General features: G+C 56.1%; 3 protein-coding genes across 3 annotated transcripts in view; all 3 read left to right on the forward strand.

Annotated features, from left to right (window-relative positions):
- SPEG (striated muscle enriched protein kinase) overlaps window positions 1-5,927 on the forward strand; it is a 57,793-nt gene extending 51,866 nt beyond the window's left edge. The window contains exons 33-42 of the mRNA XM_090284425.1: window positions 517-633; window positions 755-922; window positions 1,035-1,157; window positions 1,332-1,499; window positions 1,630-2,245; window positions 2,705-2,944; window positions 3,027-3,250; window positions 4,082-4,157; window positions 4,381-4,530; window positions 4,887-5,927. Of these exons, the coding sequence (XP_090140551.1) occupies window positions 517-633; window positions 755-922; window positions 1,035-1,157; window positions 1,332-1,499; window positions 1,630-2,245; window positions 2,705-2,944; window positions 3,027-3,250; window positions 4,082-4,157; window positions 4,381-4,530; window positions 4,887-5,079 (2,075 nt within the window). The 3' untranslated portion in view covers window positions 5,080-5,927. The remainder of the gene's footprint in view (window positions 1-516; window positions 634-754; window positions 923-1,034; window positions 1,158-1,331; window positions 1,500-1,629; window positions 2,246-2,704; window positions 2,945-3,026; window positions 3,251-4,081; window positions 4,158-4,380; window positions 4,531-4,886) is intronic.
- SPEGNB (SPEG neighbor) lies at window positions 5,129-10,672 on the forward strand. Its single transcript, XM_090288381.1, is given in 7 exon segments — window positions 5,129-5,164; window positions 8,349-8,416; window positions 8,546-8,670; window positions 9,011-9,322; window positions 10,133-10,268; window positions 10,441-10,535; window positions 10,538-10,672. Coding segments are annotated over 7 exon segments (813 nt in total). The 3' UTR covers window positions 10,579-10,672.
- Window positions 10,673-11,223: 551 nt separating this feature from the next.
- GMPPA (GDP-mannose pyrophosphorylase A) lies at window positions 11,224-19,051 on the forward strand. Its single transcript, XM_090284438.1, has 13 exons — window positions 11,224-11,301; window positions 12,152-12,212; window positions 12,318-12,415; window positions 14,071-14,174; window positions 14,444-14,630; window positions 14,986-15,045; window positions 16,330-16,460; window positions 17,404-17,538; window positions 17,643-17,740; window positions 17,908-17,954; window positions 18,123-18,215; window positions 18,338-18,506; window positions 18,781-19,051. Exons 2-13 carry the CDS (start codon window positions 12,173-12,175, stop codon window positions 18,879-18,881), a joined length of 1,263 nt encoding a protein of 420 aa, XP_090140564.1. The 5' UTR covers window positions 11,224-11,301; window positions 12,152-12,172; the 3' UTR covers window positions 18,882-19,051.
- Window positions 19,052-23,603: the final 4,552 nt, after the last annotated feature.

Below are 23,603 nucleotides of genomic sequence, written 5' to 3' on the forward strand. Positions count from 1 at the left end.
TGACATATTCTGGCTCTGTCCCCACTTTGCCTTGACTTCAGATCTTTTGAGACTGCATGTTTTGATTGAACATTATGTTCAATCCCAGGATTCTGGGCTCAGATCACTAGCACCTCTCACTTGCCCTGAGGTGCCCCAGGGAGAGTATTGCCAGATCTTAACCATTGCGGTTTTTCAATATTTATTTGTTTTTATTTTATTTAAGAAATACATACAGAGCATGTAAGCGTAGTGCCTGGCCCTGCTCTAAGTGATTTGCAAACAGATGAGGTCACTACCATGTATCTTCAATTGTCAGTGAAAGGAAAAGATAGCTCTACACACAGTGAGTGCCTGGGGACAGTGATGCCCACGCCAAAGAAAATTCTCAAAAGTGTGGTGTGGGGTTCCACTTTTCAAATCCGACTAGCAAGAGACAAGCTTTCACTCCTCTCCTGCCTCTCACCTGCACCCTCCTGCCCTCAGCAGGGAGTGAGCTGGAGTCCTCACAACCATGGCTGTCTGCTCTCCCTCCAGACTTCCCCCCAGTCTTCCACATCAAACTCAAGGACCAGGTGCTGCTGGAGGGAGAGGCAGCCACCCTGCTCTGCCTGCCGGCAGCCTGCCCTGCACCCCGTATCTCCTGGACAAAGAGTAAGAGTGCTTCTCCCCGGAGAGGCTTGGGGCTGCTTAGGAGGAGTGGCAACTGGGGGGTCCTGGAAGGCCGTACATTCTGCCCCACTCAGCAGCCTCTTCCGCTCCTCTCTGCCTGCAGACAAGCAGTCCCTGCAGTCCGAGCCCTCGGTGATCATCGTGTCCTGCAAAGATGGACGGCAGCTGCTGAGCATCCCTCGGGCAGGCAAACGGCATGCTGGGCTCTATGAGTGCTCAGCTGCCAATGTCCTAGGCAGTGTCACCAGCTCCTGTACCGTGGCTGTGGCTCGTGAGCCTGGGGCAGGGACCAAGCGGGGCAGTGATGGGGGATGTTAGGGTGGGGATAGGTGGGTTTTAAGCTGGAGCCTAGGGGCTCACTGGGGCTCTCCTACTCTTGCCAGGCACCCCAGGGAAGCTTGCCCCTCCCGAGGTACCCCAGACTTACCAGGACACGGCACTGGTGATCTGGAAGCCAGGAGACAGCCGGGCACCCTGCACATACACGCTGGAGCGGCGGGTGGATGGTGAGGGACTGCACAGGCTGGTGGGGGGAAAGGGGTGGCAGGTGGAAGGCAGAGAAGCCAGAGAGACAAGTGTCTCCCCGGGCAGAGCTTCCCTCCCTAAGCTCCTTACAGATAGCACTGGGAGCCTGGGCCACCCCTTCTGTGACCTCAGCCCTTCCTCCATGGTGCCTGCAGGGGAGTCTTCCTGGCACCCAGTGAGCTCAGGCATCCCCGACTGTTACTACAATGTGACCCATCTACCGGTCGGCGTGCCCATGAGGTTCCGTGTGGCCTGTGCCAACCGTGCTGGACAGGGGCCTTTCAGCAACCCTTCTGAGAGGGTCCTCGTCAGGGGCACACAAGGTCAGTGGGGTGGGGTGGGGGTGGGCAGGAAAGGAAGAACACCCTAAGCCCAGGATCCACCCCCTTCTCAGAGCACCAGGGTTTTGCCTCCAGAGGCACCGTGGTGATGCTTGGCCTTGTCTCCACTTAGGTTCCTCGGCTCTGCTGCCTGCTGCTCACCAAGACACCCCTGTTACCTCAGGGCCAGCCAGGGCCCCGCCTCCGGACTCTCCTACCTCACTGGCCCCGTCCCCGACCACCCATGCAGCTCCCGGTCCCCCAGGCCCCCAGTCAGCTTCTCTCAGCCCCTCATCTCCCCCAGCACCCCCCAGCCAGGCCTTGTCCTCACTCAAGGCGGTGGGTCCGCCGCCTCAAACCCCCCCACGAAAGCACAGAGGACTGCAGGCTGCCCGGCAAGCAGAGTCCTCCTTACCCAGTGCGCAGGTTGCCCCAAGTGAACCCAAGTCTTCCGTCCCTGACACTGGGACCCCAACTCCAGCCTCCACTCCTCCAGAGGTTAAACCAGCGTCTTCCTCTACTCCCCTGTATATGGTGACCTCCTTTGTGTCTGCACCACCAGCCCCCGAGCCCCCAGCCCCTGAGCCCCCTCCCGAGTCCACCAAGGTAACTGTTCGGACCCTCAGTTCAACCAAGGAGATGGTCAGCTCCCCTGGGGGTGGTCCCTCCAGCTCTCCGGGGCCGGAAGGCACCACTCTTCGACAGGGTCCCCCTCAGAAACCCTACACCTTCCTGGAGGAGAAGGCCAGGCAAGCAGGGCAGGGGAAGGGAGGGAGGACAGAGCGGGAGTCGGGGGAGGTTAGGGGACACAGGGATTCAGAGAAAAGACCAGACTGTCCACTCAGGGTAGGGAAGGTGCTGAGATATGGGTCCTCAGCACTACTGAGTTCAAGTTTTCTCTGGGCCGTGCACTGTGCTGAGCTCTGTAGCCACGTGATCTCATTTACTCTTCGTAACTTGGAGAGGAGGAAGCCATGCGTTATTATCATCCCGTTTCACAGATGGGGCCACAGGTTAGAGAGGTTATGGGATTTGCCTAAGGTACAGAGCCATTGAGGGACAGAACTGGGACTCAAACCCAGATTTCTAGGATTCAGCTCCAGAGCCCTCAATGGGGTGCCTGCTCGCCCCACCCCGGCCCCCTTAGCCTCCACAATGGCGGTGTCTCCCTCTCTCCTCTGAGCCTGTGGTGTCCCCTCAATATATAGGGGCCGCTTTGGTGTAGTGCGCATGTGCCGGGAGAATGCCACCGGGCGAACGTTTGTGGCCAAGATCGTGCCGTATGCAACGGAGGGCAAGCGGCGAGTCCTGCAGGAGTATGAGGTGCTGCGGACACTGCACCACGAGCGGCTCATGGCCCTGCACGAGGCCTACATCACCCCGCGCTACCTCGTGCTCATCGCCGAGAGCTGCGGCACCCGGGAGCTCCTCTGTGGCCTCAGCGACAGGTAGCGGCGCGTTCTGGAGGCGCAGGGGGCGCGTGGCGGAGAGCTGGGCTGGGATGTCACCTGCCTCCCCTGGGCCCTCCAGGTTCCGATATTCAGAGGATGACGTGGCCACCTACGTGGTGCAGCTGCTGCAAGGCCTGGACTACCTCCACGGCCGTCACGTGCTGCACCTGGACATCAAGCCAGACAACCTGCTGCTGGCCCCCGACAACGCCCTCAAGATTGTGGACTTCGGCAGTGCCCAGCCCTACAACCCCCAGGCTCTGCGGCCCCTGGGCCACCGCACGGGCACACTGGAGTTCATGGGTGAGGGCACCATGCCAGCCAGCGCGGGGGGTCAGGGTACTGCCAAAGGGGCAGCCGCCAGAGCTCCCCCAACTTCACCGATACCTGTGCCATTTATTGGGTTCTTACTGTATGCAAGCAATGAACAAAGTCTTTTCCGTGGTTTTTTTCCATTTATCTTCACATGGCCCTGGAGATTGGCATAACATTACCCCCATTTTACAGATGAGGAAAGAGAGGCAGAATGAGGTTATTTGTCCCATATAAGACAGTTTTAAGTGGTCAAGGCAGGATTTGATGAAGCTGGAAGGATAAGAGAATCAATTATTAATTTATATTAAAAAGGAAAACCAGCTACCATTGAGCTACCTGCTAAATACTTTATGTTAATTATCTCTATCCTTTAGAGTTAGTCTGAAAGCCACACTTTACAAATGAGGAAATGGAGAGCCAGACAGGTTTAGTACATTGCCCAGGATCCTCTAGCTTAGAGGCGCAGGCCTGGGATTGGAGCCAGGCTCATTTCAGAGACTCTCAATCTTTGTGCTGGCCACATTCATTGTGAATGGGCACCCCGCATCAGTGATCCGAGGGAGCCAGCAGCTCTGCAGGCCTGGTCACCCCCACCATTCAGTGCCTGGGCTGACGCCTCAGGTGCCCCACATCTCCCCCGGAGGCCACCCCGACTTCCATCCTGGCTGCTGTCATCCGGGGCCTGCTGCTCTGGTCAGACCCGTGGCCTGGTGACCTGGGCATTATCCTGCTCCTCAAGCCCCCAGTGGCCTCCCCAGCCTTTTCCCCACTTCCCTGTCACCAGGAAACTGGTTGATCTCGCCCTCTGTCTCCTGTCAGCTCCTGAGATGGTGAAGGGAGACCCCATCGGCTCTGCCACAGACCTCTGGGGAGCGGGTGTGCTCACTTACATCATGTGAGTGCCCCCAGGACCCACTTCTGCCTGTACCCTCTCCCCCCTCCCCACCTCCCCAGCACATGTGAATGTGCACAAGTGCATGCATGCACACATGTGTGCGCAGGTTCCCGGAGTCCTGTCCCTGAGTGCTGTGCCTCTTAGAACCCGCACACTAATGTCCCCGTGGACCTATGAGTTGACCCTCCATTCACACGTGTCACCTGCACTGTCTCTGCCACAGGCTCAGTGGACACTCCCCGTTCTATGAGCCAGACCCCCAGGAAACGGAAGCTCGTATTGTGGGGGGCCGCTTTGATGCCTTCCAGTTGTATCCCAACACCTCCCAAAGCGCCACCCTCTTCTTGCGTAAGGTCCTCTCAGTACATCCCTGGTGAGTGGGTCCCACACCTGAAAACCCCCCAGCATTGCCTGTCCCTGGCCTTGGGCTGCTCTGGCCCAGCCCATGCATAGGATCCCCCAAACTCTTCCCCTGCCCCCAATAATAATATACTATTTCTACTACTACTACTAAATGGTTGTACTATCCACCATTTAAAACCTGTAACAGCCCTATAACATAAACAGAATCACTGTCCCCACTCCAGAGATTGGGAAACTGAGCCCCAGGGCTGCCCGGAGTCATTCACTAGGGGTGACTCCCAGACTGGGGCCCGGGTATATGGGAGCACAGAGCCCCGCCCCGCTCCAGGCATCCCTCCAGGCTCACTGTCTGGCTGGGCGCGGCAGGAGCCGGCCCTCCCTGCAGGACTGCCTGGCTCACCCGTGGCTGCAGGACGCCTACCTGATGAAGCTGCGCCGCCAGACGCTCACCTTCACCACCAGCCGGCTCAAGGAGTTCCTGGGTGAGCAGCGGCGTCGCAGGGCCGAGGCCGCCACCCGTCACAAGGTGCTGCTCCGCTCCTACCCAGGCAGCCCCTAGTGGCTCGGACCACAGCCTGGCCCCGGGCTTCCACTCGGGGCTCCCGCTGATGCGGCGGGACATTCCAGGGCCCACGCTGAGCCAGGTGGGCTCAGGGCTTCAGACACCACCAGCAGCAACATCCAGCGGGCTGTTACCTCATGGACCTGTGGGGACAGAGGCCCTGGGCTTCGGCCAGTGCCACCAGGCCAGAGCCAGAGCTAGAGACTCATTGGCCGGGCTGGGTGGAGTCGGGAGCAGGAAAAGGGGCAAAAATAGAATGGGGAAGTGAGAGAAAGGGACGGGAGACTCTAGGAAGGTTCTGGGGGTGGGGGCCAGTGCATCTGGGGGAGAACCCACTGAGAAGGGTGTGAGTGGCTGAAGAGGTGGAAAAGGAAGGAGCCCAGGGTGTCAAGGCCATGGGCTGGAAGTGAGTGTCAGTAAAGCAGGGACAGGACGTGAAGACAATGTCAGGGTGCCAGAGGCGGCATGTGAGAGAGGGCAGCGAGGTGGGGGAGGGAGAGCAGAGAGGACTCAGGTGGAGATGGGGTGGGCCAGTGGCCAGCGTCCCGGAGGAAGAAGTGTGGATGGCTGGAGGCGGAAAGCAGTGATCACTCAGGCCGGCGCTCCTGTCGCCCCAGTGGATGCAGCTCTGGCCTTTGTGCTGGCCCGAGGATGTCCCCACTGGCCCTCCGTGGCCTTCGCCTTTCTTCCCATTCATATTTATTTATTTATTGACTTTTATGAAGTTTCCCTTCCATCCAATCCTAATTGCTCATGTTGTCCTGACCATCCCCCCAGCCATCCAGCTGTCTGTGCAGCTGTCTGTCTGTCTGTCTCACAAGGAAAATAAAAACAGCAAGCAGCAAGACCTATGTGTGGTCTGTGGGGAGAGATGGCTGGGGAGTGCAGGGTGCTGGAATAGGAGTAGTTCAGCCTTCTCTGAGCCAATGAGAGCCCAGGTATACCAGCTAGCACCTTCAGACCTTCCTCCTCCCCCCCTGACCCTCCTGGCCCCTTACCACTCCCTTATTCCTAGAGGGAGGAGATACTGCTGTCTGCTTCTCCCTCTGAAGTTTCTAGAATCCTGGCAGGACCCCTGAATCCCCACCGCCACCCACTAACCAGCCTCTGGTAGTCCCTACCTCTTCTCACACACTCCATCATCACATCTTGGAGGATGCTAGGCTCTGAAATGGACTGGCCCCCACTCCAGTCCTGGCTCCACCTCTTTCCCCAGTACTTTCTCAGCTCTTGTCCTGACCCCCGCAGCAGAGGGGTTTCAGCATGATTACCTGTGAGAGCAGGCGGTGTGATGAGCTGCAGAGGAGACCAGGACAAGCCCAGGCCCCTGCTCTCAGTGTTAGAGCCCCAGCCAGGGCAGCTGTGAGTTCTCTGGTCAGCATGTCTGCTCTGATGGTGCCCCAGGCAAGCATTTTCCTAGGCCCCAGGGACATTCAGCTGGGACCTTCTTACTGATCCCCACGGCAAGCTAGAGGGTCAGCTGGGTGTGAAGGTGCCTTGACTCTAGCTGCAGTGCCACAGAACGGTGCCTGGGTTCTAGAACTGAGCTGCCTTGTCTGGAGGTAGGGAGAGGGGGAGGGGAGCGCTAGTTCTCCTTGGGCCCAGAAGGACTGTCCTCCCCCTTCACTCCTTGAAAAGTCTGTTCTTGACAAAGTGACAAGAATAAAGCCTCCACCATGAGCAGAGAGAGCTGGCGCTGGTGTGCTGCTGATTGAGTTTGAGGGCTCCTTGGCTGGAGCCCAAACAACTCTCTGCCCAGCCCAGCCCAGCCTCTCTGGCTTCTCAGGATCTTAGGGAAGAGTCAATCCCCATCATCATAAAATAACAAGATGTTGCCCTGGCCAGGTAGCTCAGTTTGATACGCCAAGGTTTTGGGTTCGATCTCTGGTCAGGGCACATACAAGAATCAGCCAATGAATGCATAAATAAGTGGAACAACAAATCGATGTTTCTCTCTTTCAGAGCAATACATAGAAAAAAATATTAAATGTTATAAAATAATAGGAAGTTAAAGCAGGTGGAAGGGACCAGACATATCCCTTGCTCAACTGTCATTTTAGTGATGAAAATACAGTTTGCCCGCAAGAATCTGTAACCCCCTACTCACTGCAAATGGTTTCATATAAAAATAAGATACCTGAATTCATATCTTGATAAATGGTAAAATTCTTCTCATCCCCCCACTGATCTTGAGCTCTTCCCATCGCCATTGGAAATGGCATGTGAACTGCTTGCTCCAAACCCGGAGAAGCAGAGGTAATTTATGTCAGCAGAGCTGTGTCAAAATTGCTCTGATCAAAAGGTGACCGTGCTCCATACCTGGGAGTGCAGTTACAGTGAATGGAAGCAATTCTCTACCTGGCCTGGGCAGACTGGACTCCAGGCATGTCCCAGGGCAGCTAAACTGATCCCTTCACCCCCACATCACCTTTGCCCCCACATGGGCTTGGGACGGCCTAAAGTCACTGAGTCAGTATTAGTGTCAATCTCCAGGGACAGTGCAGCCTAGCCACACCCTACCATCTCACCTGGAGGAGAGTGAGTGGAGATGGAGGTGGTAGGAAGGGATGCTGTTCTCAAAAATCTTTTCGGTCCGCTCTAGGTTTATCTCAGCTTACCGCCAGGGGGCACAGTGCGGAAATGACAACCTTAGACTCTGGGTTTGGGGGGGGGGGGGGGACACGCAGCGGTACGAAGGGAGGTAAGGCGCTTCCGATTGGTCCTGACAGCCACGTGGCTCTCTCATAATTGGCTGGCTGTCCAGTTAAGTCCTCCGCTACTCTGGCTTCATTCAGGGACACCCCCATAAACACTCTCACCCCCTAAACCTTATGTGTTTTGGGAAGGGCACATTGTCCCATTGTCTGGGGACTAACTTGAGTGTAAGGTTGCCCCAGCAGGAAGCTGAATACCCTGTCGGGTTGGGGCCTCGTCTGCTCCTTGCTACAGTGGGATGGATACCACCTGCCTTCAGAGGAGATGGGGCCGTGTCCAGCTGACCAGCTGTCCAGGTGCTGACGCGCTGTGCATCCCAGAGTTGCTCGAGTTTCCCCCACCCTCCCTATCCCCCGGCCTGTCCCAGAGGCTGAGCCAGCATCCCAGGCATCCTCGGGCTAAATAAGGAGCCTGCTTAGGTCAGGGGGCGAGGGCTGGAGTCCCCGGGGGCTTGGGGCAATCACGCCAAACAAGGCAAGGAGGGGAGTGATGTATAAAACCAGGGCCCAGGGCGGAGCACCTGCCCACGACCCTACTGTGCCATCCGGAAGGGCTCCCTACCGCCTGCTACCCAGCTAGTTGGACTCAAGTCCCGAAGTCGAAGCCCTCCACCCCCACGGTGAGTCCCGATCCTCAGACCAGCCCAAGACACTTCCATCCAGGGGATATTTTGAATCCAAAGGGCAAAGGCTGAAGGTCGCAGTTTCTGTGTCAGCCTAGACCCCCATGCTTGTTCTCTGCTCCCCAGACGTCCAAAGCAGCTCCCGCCAAAAAAGCCGGTGGCTACGGCCCCGCCTCCGGGATGTACCCTGGATATCAACAACCCCCAGGTCCAGAAAGCCGCCATTCGCATTCAGGCCTCTTACAGGGCCCCAGGTGAGGGGGAACTCTGGAGCCCTCTGAAGGAAGGAAACTGGGGCTGCAGAAATCGCATTGCTGCATTGGGGAAAGGCGGTACTGAGCACAGTGCCATGAACTGCTAGGGTCACCGGACTTAAGGGGAGAGCAGTTACTGAGGTGTAGAAGAGTGACCGACAAGAGTAGATCATTTTATTAGGGTAACGATTCAGGTCCGGCCCCCCCTCCCCATTCCCTGTGTTTAAGGGTCTCTAGTGGGCCGAGAGGGCGGACAGAGGGCGGTGTGCGGGCAGACAAGGCTGCCGGCGGGTTGGAACAGTGTCATGGGAGCTCTGGGCCCTGACCCTGCCGGCGGGTAGGTCCCGGAAGGAGCTGCTGGAGAAGGGGCCGCCGCGAGTGCAGGAGCCACTGAAGGACGTGGTGCTGATCGAGGGCAGCGCGGCCAAGCTGACCTACCGCATTTCGGCTTTCCCGGACCCATTCATCCACTGGAGAAAGGATGGCAAGGAGCTGCGCGACGGGCCCAAGCATCGCTACGTCTTTGGGGACCCTGACGTAGTCGCCCTGATGGTGCGTGATGGCGAGCTGGCGGACTGGGGCCAGTACAGCATCAACATAACCAACCCCTTCGGCCAGTGCTCCGACTCTGCGTGGATCCTTGTAGAAGGTATGCACGCTTCCGGTGCAATGTCTCGGCGCAGAGCGGCCCTACCCCGCGGACGTCCGCAGCCGGGTTTATCGCGGGGCCTACCTGAGTCCGTGTGGAGATGTGGCCCGCGCAGCCCCTGGCAGAGTGCAAGGCACAGAGCAGGGCGCAGCGCCGCACGGGCTGAGTAGTTCTTCCCTACCTTGAGAACCCGCCCCACCCAGGCTAAGAAGTCCGCTATGGATTTCAGTCACTGGACTTCAGGGCCCCAAGGTCACAGCGATCCAGAGGCGGAGCCAGGGTTAGAGAGAGCCCTGGTCTTCTGGCGCCCTTGTCTTCCATGGCAATTTCCAATACCCAGAACTATCTTTCAAGGTACCCCCAGATGTGTGAACATTCCTGAGCTTTCACAAATAGTATCTCTCTTTCTTGAAAAATTGATTGATTTTAGAGCGAGCCGAAGGGAGAGACAGGCATTGATTTGTTGTTCCATTTATTAATGCATTTTTGGGTTGATTCTCGTATGTGCCCTGATCAGAAATTGAACCCACAACTTTGATGTATATGGACGATGTTCTAATCAACTGAACTACGGGGGAAAGGTCATAGTATCTTTCGACCTCCATTCAAATCTAAAAAGTAGGAGGGGCAGGTATTAGTCTCCTTTAACAGCTGAGTTACTGAAGCCCTAGAGAAGCTGAAGACTTGCCCAAGGTACCAGTGCAAGTTAAAATCCACCTCGTATTTAGGGCCGAGTATTAGCTGGGAGGGTGATGCCTGCCTCTTTTAGGTCGCCGCTTACTGGGTCGCATTTCCTTTCTCTTCCTCTAGTCCCGGCGAAAATTCAGAAAGGACCGGGTAACACCAAGGTGCGCAAAGGCGCCATGGTGAGGCTGACTGCGGAGATCCTGGGCGAGCCTGACGTGGGCTGGACCAAGGACGAGCAGGACATCAACGAGGATGACAGGCGAGGGCGGGGACCTGGCGCAGGAGCCTGGGCTGGGTGGGGCCCAGAAAACCCGCGGGAGTGGGACGAGGGCGGGGAACTGGGAAGCAAAGAACAGAGCTGGCTAAGTAGCTGGGCCCTTGGAGCACGTAAATTGTCCTGCAGCCCCGCCCCACGTCTCCTTCCCCCGCAGAGTGTTCTTCGAGATTGTTAGTACCACCACCGCGCTGACCATCCGCCGGGCCACACCCCAGGACAGTGGCAAGTACGAGGTGTGCGTGAAGAACTGCCTGGCATGGACCAGAGCTTTGCTTGTTTGGATGTGGCCTGAAAGGGGCCCTCGGAACTTTTGCTCTGTTTCCAAGCCCAGGGATGGGTGTCACCAACATCCCCCCTCTACCTTGCTTAATAAAGCTGCTCCCTCTGACCCTTCGCGTCTATTCTCTTCTTCTGAGTCGCTGTTCCCACTCCCCGGCACCCACACACCAAAATCACAAAATGTTGGCGTCGACGGGAAGTTTGGAGAGTGCCTAGTCCAGTGCCTTATTTTACACACAGTAAATACGAGATAGGCTTCTCTCACGGTTGGAAGGTCCTTCAGTTACAGTGGGAGGGGCAGAGGCGTCTATGACTCCGCCTTCTGTTCTTCTGTATGCCTCAAGCCTCACCCTCTTGTGAGGGGTTTGCACGCTGGACAAGTCCACTTCAAGGTTGACCACACCCCCCGCCTGTCTCCAGCCTCGCTTGTCTCTGAGACCTTGTCTACTTTAGCTGCTACCCCTGGACCCACTTCCAGACAACTCCTGGTCCCAATCCCGGTTCCGGCCTCTGCTTCTCAGGCTCCACCCTCCTCATTTAAACCCTCCCCTTCAATCCCTTGGCCACGCCCCCAGGGTCCCCCACAAGTTCCTCCTCTCAGTTACAAGCTGGGGGAGGAACTTAAGAACTACAATTCCCGGCAGACTTTGCGAAATTCTCGCGAGTTTCGAGAAGACACGTGCACGGAAGGAGCAAGCAGTAGCTGGTGGCTGAGCTGAAGTAAAGGGGGCTAGTGGTAAAAGAATTTGATGGAGGGGTGGCGAAACGGGTGGAGTGTAGGGAACCGTCCCTAGACGGAGGGCGGCTCGGAGGTTCCGGCTGGCTCTGCGCACGTCGGGTGCTGTGCTGGTCCTGCAACCCCTGGATACCGTTAGGGTTTATTAGACAGAATCAGTTGTGAGGTTCATAGAGTCAGCAGTCAGCCACCTGAATCCAAAGATTCAGCACTTGTCAGTATTGGGACTCAGAGGATTGGTATCCAGTGTTTGGGATGCCAAGGGAACCTATCTTTTGATTCTGGGTTCATCATCTAGAAGTTAGTTTTAGGATTTAGGTTCAACATATTTCTAGGGTTTGGATTTGTCAAATGCAGATCAATGTTAGTTTAATACTTGAAGTTCACTCTTAGGACTGTAGTTAAATATGTGGGGCTCACTCAGGATTTGAGGTTCAATATCAGGGTTCACTGTTGTGATTAATAACTAGAGTGAGGATGGACCAATTGGGGAATCAATGGTTTGGGGTTTCGGTTTTTTAAGATTTGGGGTGTGAGAAGGAAGTCTATTGCTGAGTTTCTGAGCTTGCTGGGTTTGTGGCCAGAAGGAAGTCTGTCAGGGATGAATTGCCGCATGTCAATTTCAGAATTTGGGAAGGTTCACTGTGGGGTTTGAAGGCCGACTGGAATTAGATTGGGATGTGTGAGATTTGTGTGGTGGTGTGCCTAGGGAAGAACTATATTGAATTTTGGATTTACATCCTGAGAGTGAGAGGGCTCTTGCTATTTTGGGTTTAGGGTTTGGTTGGGGTATGAGTGGGATTCCTGGGTTGGGGTGTGAGATATGAGCCTGACTTGTCTGGGATTTGAGGTTTAGGGAGCAGCTGCTGCCATGCTTAAAGCTGTGATCCTGATTGGAGGCCCTCAAAAGGGTGAGGAACCAGGGAAATGGGGGGAGGAGGTTGGGCTGGAGTGGTTGGTGGGGTGGGGGCAGAGGGAGGCAGGAAGCTGAAACATGCTTCTCTTTCCTCTCTCAGGGACTCGCTTCAGGCCTTTGTCTTTTGAGGTGCCCAAACCCCTGTTTCCAGTGGCAGGGGTCCCTATGATCCAGCACCACATTGAGGCCTGTGCCCAGGTAACCCAAGAGGCTCCCCTCTCGCCCTTCGCTTTCTGCTCACCTCCTTCATGCCGTATTCCCTCCTTTTCTAGCCATCACCCTTTCCCACCAGATGTAACTCCAGGGACCACCATTTACAAATGACAGTGTTAACGCCCCTCCCCCCAAGTTGTGCACTGCAGCTGTCCTGCTGTCCCCTCCTAATCTAGTCCGTCATCTGGTCTCTTCTTGCTCAGATTTCACTCCTATATGTAAAGCATGGAATGTGAGATTAGGCAGGAATCTTAGAGACAATTTAAGCCGTAGCATGGGAAACCTCAATGATAACAAAGCACGGAATCATACTATCCTTGCTCACTATGGAGCTAATTTCTTTATTGCTTTTGGTATTGGGACTAGCAAGGTTTTGATTTGAGTCCAGTCTCTGCCCACTAAAAGGAATTGAGCAAATTCTCACCCATTCTCAGCTTTAGTTTCCTTATTTGTAAAGTGGGGGTGATTAGATCTATTTTGTGGGGTTGTGAAGCTTAGAGATGATATTTGCAAAGTAACTAGTACAATGTAGGCACTTGATACATGGTATCCTTACCTCATGCTGATCTCAAGCTCATATTGACAGATAATAAATATGCGGGAAATGAGTGGATTATCCTTTAATATAGTTTGGTATACAAAATCTTTCCTAGGGTGAGCTTCAGTTTAGATATGGGGGTAGGGGGGGGTGGGTAGGCCAAAAAGTTCATTTGTTTTTTTTCCGTAAGATGGCTGTAGTAGTGCTTCATTGTCTTTAACTTAATACAAAACAGTTTTCTTAGATTGTATTGAGAACTGCCATATCAATGTCATTTAAAAAGAAATCAAAATTGGTGAATTTTTGTGTAGCTAGTTTAATATTAAAGATGGAAGAAAATACACAACATTTTCAGCATATTATGCTTTATTATTTCAAGAAAGGTAAAAACACAACTGAAACACAAAAAAAAGATTTGTGTAGTATATGGAGAAGGTGCTAAGACTGACTGAATGTGTCAAAAGTGGTTTGCGCTCTGGCCTGGGTAGCTCAGTTGGTTAGAGTGTTGTCCGGATACACCAAGGTTGCAGGTTCAATCCCTGGTCAGGGCACATACAAGAGTCGGTCAATGAATGAATAAATAAGTGGAACAACAAGCCTCCCCCCCCCCAAAAAAAAATCAGTAAATAAAAAAAATTTTTAGAAGTGGTTTGCGAAGTTTTGTGCTGGAGATTTCTTGCTGGACGATGCTCCACAGTTGGGTAGACCAGTTGAAGTTGATAGCGATCAAATCAAGACATTAATTGAGAATAATCGCCATGCCATATGAGAGATAGCTGGCATACTCAAAACATCCAAATCAATAAAGTTATTGGTGAAAATGAAAAATGTGTCTTTTATTTTACAGAAAAAAAAAAATAAACGGACTTTTTGGCCAACCTAATGGAATAATAAAGGATTAAAAGATCAGGGACTGAGACTTTCTAACTCTATCATTTTCTAGAGAAGATATCAGACCAGCATAGTAAAATGAGTGCCCAGGGCCACAGCTGAGACTAAAACTGTGGTTTCTGGATTTGGGGCCAGTATCAGGGATTACTCCCTCCTGTCATTCCTTCCTATAAGATGTTATTTTTCTCTTAACCTCTTCCCTTGTCCTCAGGTCCCTGGGATGCAGGAGATTCTGCTCATTGGCTTCTACCAACCTGATGAGCCGCTTACCCGGTTTTTAGAAGCTGCCCAGCAAGAGTTTAACCTTCCAGTCAGGTCGGGTGTTTGTGCGCATGTGCTGCGTGGGGGTAGGGGAGCCATAGGCTTCTGAGTTCTCTGAGTCCTGGGGAGTGGGCTGAACATTTGCCAGAAGTCACCCTCACACACTTGGGGGTCTCTTACTTGGGCATTCCTCAATCTGTGTGTATTGAGTCTCTGTGGGCCTTGGGTGGGCGTATCCTGGGGACAGGAGGGGTCTGTTCCCAGGCTCAAGGTATCTGTCTCCTCTGATCTCACTGAGCTGGCTCTGGGGTCCCTGGGGACAGGTACCTACAGGAATTTGCCCCTCTGGGCACAGGAGGTGGTCTCTACCATTTCCGGGACCAGATCCTGGCCGGGGGCCCTGAGGCCTTCTTCGTGCTCAACGCTGACGTTTGCTCCGACTTCCCCTTGAACGCTATGCTGGCTGCCCACAGACACCAGCCTCGCCCTTTCTTGCTCCTGGGCACCACGGTGAGGGACACTGGAGGGCTGGAGGGTGTCAAGGGGGTGATCCGGAGAGGTTCCTGGAATGCAGGGTATTGGGGGGGCAGGGACAGCCCAGGGAGTTACAGTGGGAATGGGCGTCAGGAGGCAGGGGTGCTAGAAACCGCAGCAGTAAGGGAGGTGGTGGTGGAGAGAGCCCCTGAGCCCTTTGGCTGCTTAGAAGAAGGGCGAAGGGTGGCAGCTGTCAGTTCTTACCCCAGCTGAATGCTTGTCAGTGGCAGAGCTGCATGCCAGGTGCTATGGGGAGGGACACAAGAAAGAGAAAATGGATCTTGCTGTCCTGGAGCAGGCTGGTCACCATCTCAGTGTGTCTGTCTTTCAGGCTAACAGGACACAGTCCCTCAACTATGGCTGCATCGTAGAGAACCCACAGACACATGAGGTAAGAGCAGAGAGGAAGCTGGCTGGGTGCCTATTCTGTGTATCCTCCTTCTCCCACCGCTCAGCCTCTAGAATACTCTGGAGCCCTATGGGGTGGGCCCCAGTCTTGTGAAACAGATGGGACACACCTTCAGTTGTTCCTCTTTTTCCCTTTAAGACTGGTGAGGCCTGGCTGGTGTGGCTCAGTGGATTAAGTGCCGGCCTGTGAACCAAAGGTTTGCTGGTTCGATACCCAGTCAGGGCATGTGCTTAGGTAGTGAGCCAGGTCCCCAGTTGGGGGTGTCTCAGAGGGAACCACACATTGATGTTTCTCTTTCTCCCTCCCTTCCCGTCTCTCTAAAAATAAATAAGTAAAATCTTTTTAAAAAAAGAAAAAGAAAAAGAAAGACTGGTGAAGAGATAGCAGGTAAATGCCACAGTGCAGTGTTCCAATAGACAGGGTGCTGTGGCAACACAAAAGGGGGCCCAACCCAGCCCACCAGGGTGAGGGTAGGGAGGACTCCCTGGAGGAGATGAGGTCTGAACTGTGTTACATTTGCCAACATGAAGAGACAGGCATTGCAGGTAGTGAGAATGATATATGCAAAGGCACAGAGACAGGGAACAACATGATGCCTCCAGAATTATGGAGGTAGGAGCATAATCAGTAAGGCTGGGGATGGGTAGGGACCTCTGTCCTGTCTCTGAAAAACTCTGCTCTGGAGTCTAACTGACTTTCATGCACCCCTTTTGTTTGTTCAAGTTTTAGCATTAAAGATACACATGAACATACACATACCCACACATAAAGTTTTAAGTTAGGCACCAGCTAGGTGTGAGAGAAACAGAACCCAAAAGACACAGTCCCTGCCTCTCAGAAGCCCTCAGTCTGGTGGGAGACAGTCAAAAACCAACCACTGCCAATGACAGCAGCGCCACTCTGGGTGAGATGTGGCCAGAACTGAGACGCTAACTGTGGGGCAGACGAGAGACTACTTAGAGAGGGAGCGACAGTGCCAGGTGGGGGGTTTGCAAGCGAAGTTTTCCAGGTGAAGAGCTAGTGAAGGGCATTCGGCAAGGCACCAGCACGCAAAGGCATGGAGTTGTGTTCTGGGAGCAGTGGGAGGCGGGGAGGATCAGGAGGGAGAAGGCATACGGTTTGGACTTGTCTTGAAGGTGAAGTTGAAGGGCAGTGACAAGATGTGCTCTGCAGTTTTAGGAAGACCTCCGTGGCCACAAGGAAGACCGGGAAATTTAGAGGGTCTATGGGGTTGGTGGCCCTGACCCTAGCCCACCCTTTCCTCAGGTCCTGCACTATGTGGAGAAACCCAGCACGTTCGTTAGTGACATCATCAACTGTGGCATCTACCTCTTCTCCCCGGAAGCCCTGAAGCCCCTTCGGGATGTCTTCCAGCGTAATCAGCAGGATGGGCAACTGTGAGGCAGACCCCATGGCCCTGTAACCCCAAGTACCCTGAGTCACAGCTCCTGCCCCACCCCCGGTCTCTGCTGGCTCTGTCTCAACCTGCTCACCTCCCTCCTTTCTCTCTTCCACTTGTCATCTCCCGCTGAGCCTCCCCAGTCCCTCCCCTTCTAACCTCATTCTGTCCCTCTTCCTTATCCAGCCCAGTTCCTCCTCTTTCACCACCTGCCCACTCCCCTTCTGGTCCGTTTCTTTCAAGCCCTGAGTGTCCCAGAGATGTCTTTCAGAACAGACGGGACACACACACTTGGGCGCACACACGCTCAGGCCGAGGAAGCTCACCATCCTGGGGCGCCCGCTAGATCTGGGAATGGTCCCCTTCTATGGCTCCCCTGCCTTCTTTCCCTCCTGCCTCCTTCCCTCGGTGCCATCTTTTCACTCCCACGCACATCTCTGCTTCTCTCTCCATCTCTCCTGGCCTGTTTCTGCTGAACTGGCATCTCTACCATCTCTCTCTCCATCTCTTTCTGTGACTGTCTCTGCCCTCACCAGCTGCCTTCCTCCTGGGTGAGTGTGTCTGTGTTTCATTCCATCCAGTGAGAGGGAGGGACCAGAGGTGGGGTTCAGAGGTGTGGATGGGAGGAGAATGAGATAATTGGACGAAGCCAAGTCTGGTCGAGCTCCTTCTGGACATAGGGCTGGGTGGGCAGCAGGTTTATGCCTGGGGCTCCCCTGTGATAAACATCCCCACCCCCACCCCAGCTGGGAGAGTAAGGGGCTGATGTACGTAAGTGGTGGGAGAGCTTTCTGGGACATGAGCATCTCTTTGGAGAGGATCTGACCAGACCTTTCACGGTGGTGGGGGTTCCCTTTGATGCCCATCCCTAAGAGACCATGTTGACCCCCTAGTTGGGCTCAGTTGGAGAACTGATGCCAGCATCCCATCCCCTCTGCCAGGGAGGACTCTTCAGGCCTGTGGCGGGGGGCAGGCACCATCCGCCTGGAGCAGGATGTGTTCTCAGCCCTGGCCGGACAGGGCCAGATCTACGTGCACCTCAATGATGGCATCTGGAGCCAGATCAAGTCCGCAGGGTATGGGAGAGGCCTCTGAAGGGGTGGCTGAGGGTTGAAGCTTCAGGATGGGGGGCACAGGGCCTGTGGGCCCCTGAGCCCCTGCTCTGCTTTGTGGCCCCCAGCTCAGCACTCTATGCCTCCCGCCTCTATCTGGGCCAATACCAGCTCACTCACCCAGAACGCCTGGCCAAGCACATCCCAGGGGGGCCACACATCCGAGGTACCCCCCTGCCCCAATTCTTAACCGCTGACCCCGACCCCAGCCCCTCTGCCCTTGGAGCTGTGACTCCTGATCTCAGCACGCAGAGGGGAAATCTCAATCCCAGCCCTCCCTGAACCAGAGCTGGTTTGGGGTATTTGTCTCCAGGTCCTCTCTTCTGCTTCTAGGAAACGTTTACATCCACCCAACGGCTAAGGTGGCCCCGACAGCTGTGGTAAGCCAGGCCAGGGAGAGGAAGGTGGGTGGGATGGCGCGGGCATCCCCTGAGCTTCGAGTACAGGTCTCTTTGCTTTGTCACAGCCTTTCCTATGGCCCCAGAGGGGGGTGGATTTGGGGTCTTCCAAGCCCTTCCAAGGCTTATGGCATATGTTCCTTTCCACAGCTGGGTCCCAATGTCTCCATCGGGGAGGGCGTAACTGTAGGCGAGGGTGTGCGGCTCCGAGAGAGCATTGTCCTCCACGGAGCCACGCTGCAGGTAGGCGCCTCAGCAGGTGCAGCAGGGCCTGGGACCCCAAGGGGCTGGGGGTGGGGGGAACCCCCTGGGCTCTGCATCTGGTCCCTTCTCACCTTTTCAACTCACACTCTCCTGTTTGACAGGAGCACACGTGTGTTCTACACAGCATTGTGGGCTGGGGAAGCACTGTGGGCCGCTGGTCCCGCGTGGAAGGTACCCCCAATGACCCCAATCCCAATGACCCCCGAGCTCACATGGACAGTGAGAGCCTCTTCAAGGATGGGAAGCTGCTGCCGGCCATCACCATCCTGGGTATGGCTTCCCAGGGGATTTAGGGCTGTGACAATCCTCCACAGGGGATAGGTGGGCTCTGTGGGGAGAATTTGCACGCACACATGTTTGTTTTCCTTTAGCAAACATTTACCAAGTGCCTGCTGTGTGCCAGGCCCTGTGTGAGTCACTGGGGGCATGAGGCCAGGGCACAGATGGGCAGGGAGGGATCCCTCCTGCTGGCGGTGGCCCCGAGGTCCTTGCCCCGGGCCTCCCCTCCCCATGGCCCCCTCTCATGTCCTCGTCCATGCTGCAGGCTGCCGCGTCCGGATCCCTGCTGAGGTGCTCATCCTGAACTCGATTGTTCTGCCACACAAGGAGCTGAGCCGAAGCTTTACCAACCAGATCATCCTATGAGGGGGGCTGTCAGAGCCCCCCCCCCCCTCAACTCTTACCCCTCCAGCTTCTGTCCAGAAAGGACCTGGGGAAGCCAGGCAGGTCTTCACAGACTAGGAGCAATGTGGGTGGGCAGAGAACTGCTGGCCTCCCTCCCCACTCCCTAATAAACCCCAGGAACCTTGGAGCCAGTGCGGACTCAGCTTGTGCCTGGACGGGGCTGGGGGTGGAAGCGGGGCAGCTGAGTCAGGCCCCCCCACATTAGCATTTAAATTGGAGTCGTTGCTGCGGGCTCATGAATAATGAATCTGGAGCCCTGGTAAATTGCCCCCTCCCACTGCCTCAGCTTCGGTGCTGCCGCTCCGGAGTAAGGCCCTCAAGGCTCCCAGCCTGGCGGCCCCGCCTGCAACCCTACCCTGATGCTGCCTGCCTGCCCGCCCGCGCCTCCCGGTTCCTCTTCACTGGGCCTGGCTCAGGCCCCAGAGTGGAGGGCTTTCAAAGGGAATGGTGAAGGATTTCGGTTGGGCAGAGGGTTACGGGCGGCAGGCACAGGGACTGGGAGCAGAGGCTCGAGATTGGATCACCCGCGCGTCCTGTCGTCAGCTCCTGCCAAGCCCCAGCCCAGGCCTGTGCTCTGCTTTGCCAGCTTTGTCCGTTCCTACCCAGCTTTTGGCAGGGCGGGGGTTCCTCTCGCCCACCGAAGGTTTGGTGTCTATCTTCTCGTCCCCTGGCAGACTGGGTGGGCCTAGCTGGTGCCTTTCCTTCTGTCATCACAGTAGGCAGCGCTGCTCTGGGATGGGAGGATACCTGGCCACCTCCCACCACTGTGGCTTTGCCCTTCAGGAGGTCCCAGTATTCCACTCCACATTCCTGAAACCCCAGAGAAACCCAGCTTCGCTCCTGTTTGCCCATGACCCCCACTTGCCCCTCTGGGTGCCACCCCCTTCCCCAGCTGTGGGTGCAGAGCTTAGTTGCCAGATGAGCTGGTAATGATCGTAATCTGCTAATTGAGAGGAATCTAATTACCCGAAGAGAATGGGGGGGCAAGGCGTGGGTGGGAGGGAGGGGGTCCTGGCAGCAGGCAGGGGTGGCAGGCAGCAGGGTGCTGGGCCTTGTTATCAGCACCAGGGTCTGGGACAGAGCCCAGGATTTCATTGCTTCCTAGCCCGTGGTTAGGAAGATGAGCTTGTTGGGGAGCTGGGCCGAGGGTGACGTGGGGCTTGGGCTAGAATGTGACCCCCCCCCCCAGGCCCTGCACACTATGTGTGAGAGCACCTGTGAAATGACCCAGGGTTTTAGCAGCCCTGACCTCCAACCTGCCTTGACTCAGCTCCTTCCCATTTCCTCAGATCCCCTGTCCAACCCAGACCTTCCATCATCTCTGCTGGGGTTGGGAAGAGGCTGCAGATGCCTACTCTGGGCCTGGGGTCAGTTCCCTGAGGAAGAGGCGGGGAGAATGGGTGGGCCAGGGTCTGGGTCCCTTCCCTTTCCTCCCCACAGTCCTGACCCTTCTGTTCTGAGTGGTTGGCAGAGGCCATGGCAGCTCCATCATAAATATGATAATTTAATTATTTTCTCAGCAAAACACCGTGAAATCCAATAAGTCTGTGTCAGGCCCTGGCCCTCGGGACCCCCTCCTAGGCCCAGTGGGGGTGGGGACATGGTAGGGAGAGGCACTGGAAGGGGAAAGGGTCAGTGTTCAAAGTGGGAGGGAGCCAGTGAAGCCGAGATCTTTGTGACATGCCCCCCCCCCAGGCTGATGGAGTCACTGTTGTGTGTATACATTCAGGAGGAGGGGGTGACTAAGAAGTTGTAGTACCTCCCCACTCCTCTCCAGCCTTTCTGCCCTGGGAGGGACCTAGATCCCCATCCATCTCTGAGGACACCAGTCAGGGCCCAGGATATGGGAGCCCCCAGCCTCGAGGGGTGAGAGGAAGGAGTCCCCTTCCCTATCTCCCTATCACCTCTGGGACCTTGTCCCTGTAGCAGTAGGAGGGCGCTGGCCCCCTGGAGAGGTTGAGAAGGGAGAACTGAGGGAACTGGGGTGGGAAGTGGGGGATGAGCAGGGGAGGGATGCGGGGGAGGGGTGTGCTCCTGCCATTAGTGCTTTTTTTGGTTTCCATAAAAAGATTATTCTGTAAAATCAGCGAGGGGGAGCGAGCTGGGGGCTGGGGAGGGGGGTGAGTCCCTGGCACCAAGCTGGATGGGGCGACTGGGAAGGAGAGCTGGGGACAGGGACTGAGTGTGGGAAGATTTGGATGGGCTTCAGGAGCCATCCAGGGGGAGAGGCCGAGCTAAGAACACAGATTTCCAGGAGTGGGGCAGGGGACAGGGCCCTCATCTCCTTCCTGCCCCTTTGGTAGGGTTGCCCGGGGCCCTAGTCACACCCCCATCTCCATCCCCTCCCACCCCCACCCTGCCAGCATTTAGCAGCCATTATCGGGGGAGCAGATTGCAGCCCCTTCCCCCTCTCTAGGAAGCAGGCACAGCTGGGGCCCCGCCACATCTGCCACATCAGCACGGAGCACAGCTGGGTGTGCCCAGAGCCATGATCCCCAAAACAAAAAGGGGGGCAAAAAGAGCCCAGACCCCTGAGACAGACACACTGACAGCTCTGCCAACAGACACATACTCCTAGAGGTGAAGCTACACCCACCACCACACAGGCTCCCTCGAGTGCAGGAAGAACTGACAAACACGCAATTACTCTGCCCCACCCGCCACCCCCGCTCCCCTCCCCCCGCCCCCTCCTACTCCTCCTCTTCCTTCCCTCCAAGCTCCCCTCCGTCACCACAGCCACCTCTGCACTGTCCTAGGCCCTCGTTTGGAAAGAGCCGGGGCGTCATGCTCCCCAAACGCACCTTTCAGCCTTCAAAGGGCTGAGCTTGTTAAAGGCTTCCAATTCAAGGCGCGAGCCTGGAGGAGTCACCTGCCCTCCCTCCATGTCCATACCCCTCCCCGCAAAGAAACCCGCTTTGAAACGCTGGTCCATGCCACCCTGGGCGTGATGAGGCTTCCATCCCAGGACCGGCTGGCTGGATACTGGAGACCATTGTTCCCCTTGACCCTGGGCTTCATTGGGCACCTCAAGGGGGCGCTGCACGCCCTCACTCTACTGCCAGGAGCTCAGCGCCTCCCAGGGTTGGCCCCCACCACGGACTCCCACCCGACAATCTACCAGTACCCTACTCACAGTAATGCACCTATTTGCTTAGCTCTACTACCCCTGAGGTGTGCAGGGTATGAGGCTCTCCAGCGGTGGGAAAGACCCCCCTCTGCAGAAGAGATGAGCAGGGGTCCCTTTTATCCTCCCTCTTTCCTAGGCCATCACCTTTTGGCTCCTGATTAAATCTTGCCCTTTTGGCAGCCACTCGTCTCCTTGGTCCTGACGTCTTGCCCTCAACCCTCTCCTCCCCACCTCCCCACCCCGCTTCCGTGTCCCACGCCTCGCCCCCGCCCCCACCCCTCGGAGCTTTAATCCCTGCTGCTGCTGTGCTGCCTTATCTGTTCCCAGCAGCTTTCGCTGCTGCAAAGCCCTCTCCCCCTCCTCTTCTGGATCTTCTCCCCCTTCCTTCCCGGCTCTCTCTTCTCTCTGACCAGCACCTTCCCCCCGTTCTCCCGCCCCCACCCCTAGCCTGTCTCTGCCTCTTAGGCCCCATGACGGCTCCTGGCTGACACCAGATCTGCACCCCGATGCCCTCTCTCCAGCCTTGGCTCCGAGATTGCCAGCTGCACACCCACTGCTACACTGGCCTCTCCCCCCTGCCCCTCCCCCACAAGCCCCACAGACTTGGTCAGAGTCTGTCCAGCCAAGATTTTTCATCTTCTTTCCTTGTCTTCCCTTTCCTGGTCCCCTCAATCTTGGATCTGGTCTCCTTCAGTACCCAGTGACCCACTGTCTCAGCGTGGGCATCCCAAAAGGGGGTCAGGGGTGCCACAGGAGATGGGTCATGGCTGGGCTGGCCCTAGGACGGTGTCTGGAGTGCAGAGTGCTGGTGGACAGTGGGGGCAGGGCCTGGTAGTGGGACGCTAACCCTCCTAAGTCGCCTCAGATCACGTCCGGGCCTCCCCATCCCCCTTCTCTGGGACTCTCATTAACCGCTTCTCCTGCCTCGTCCGAAGCATAAATAACCCAGATAAATCAGCCGCGGCCCGCCCCCCGCCTCTCGGCCCCCGCACAGCCCGTTTGTCACCGCTGCTTGCTCACCAGCCAGGACTGGCCCAATCCCGGCCTCCGCCCCCGCCCCATCCTTGTTCCTTCCCACCCACGTCTGTCCCACACTGGCTCATCCCTTGGTCCACACCAGAGCAGGGTCTGGGACAGATATATGAGTGTCAAGGGTGGCATGGGGGTGTCCTTTGGGGCCAGGAGGAGGCTGGGGACACTAGAATGCTTTCTAGGAGTTTGGGGGTCATGTCATTTATGACTGGGGCCACCCACGCAAGGAGTTGGGCCCACATGTGGTGGGAAGGGGCAAATGCAGCTCAGCTTGAGGGTCTCCCTGTGCTGGGAGAGGAGACAGAGCCCCAGGAGCCCCAATGTAGGAAGGGCCTGGAGATCCCCATGGAGTGCCCCAAGCTGCATCCTGGGAGGTCCCCGGGTTTGCCTCTGGGGCGTTCTGCTCAAATAAAACCTCCTGCCCCCTGCCAGGTACTCTGAATCAGAACCCTTCTGTCCCCACCCCCATGCCCTGCCTTGTCAGATGGTGCAGATGCCACCCTGACCTCACCTCTCAGTCCAGT

This window comes from Furipterus horrens, unplaced genomic scaffold (assembly GCF_987537825.1).
Source record: "Furipterus horrens unplaced genomic scaffold, mFurHor1.1.pri manual_scaffold_1, whole genome shotgun sequence".
In the NCBI taxonomy this organism is placed as follows: Eukaryota; Metazoa; Chordata; class Mammalia; order Chiroptera; family Furipteridae; genus Furipterus; species Furipterus horrens.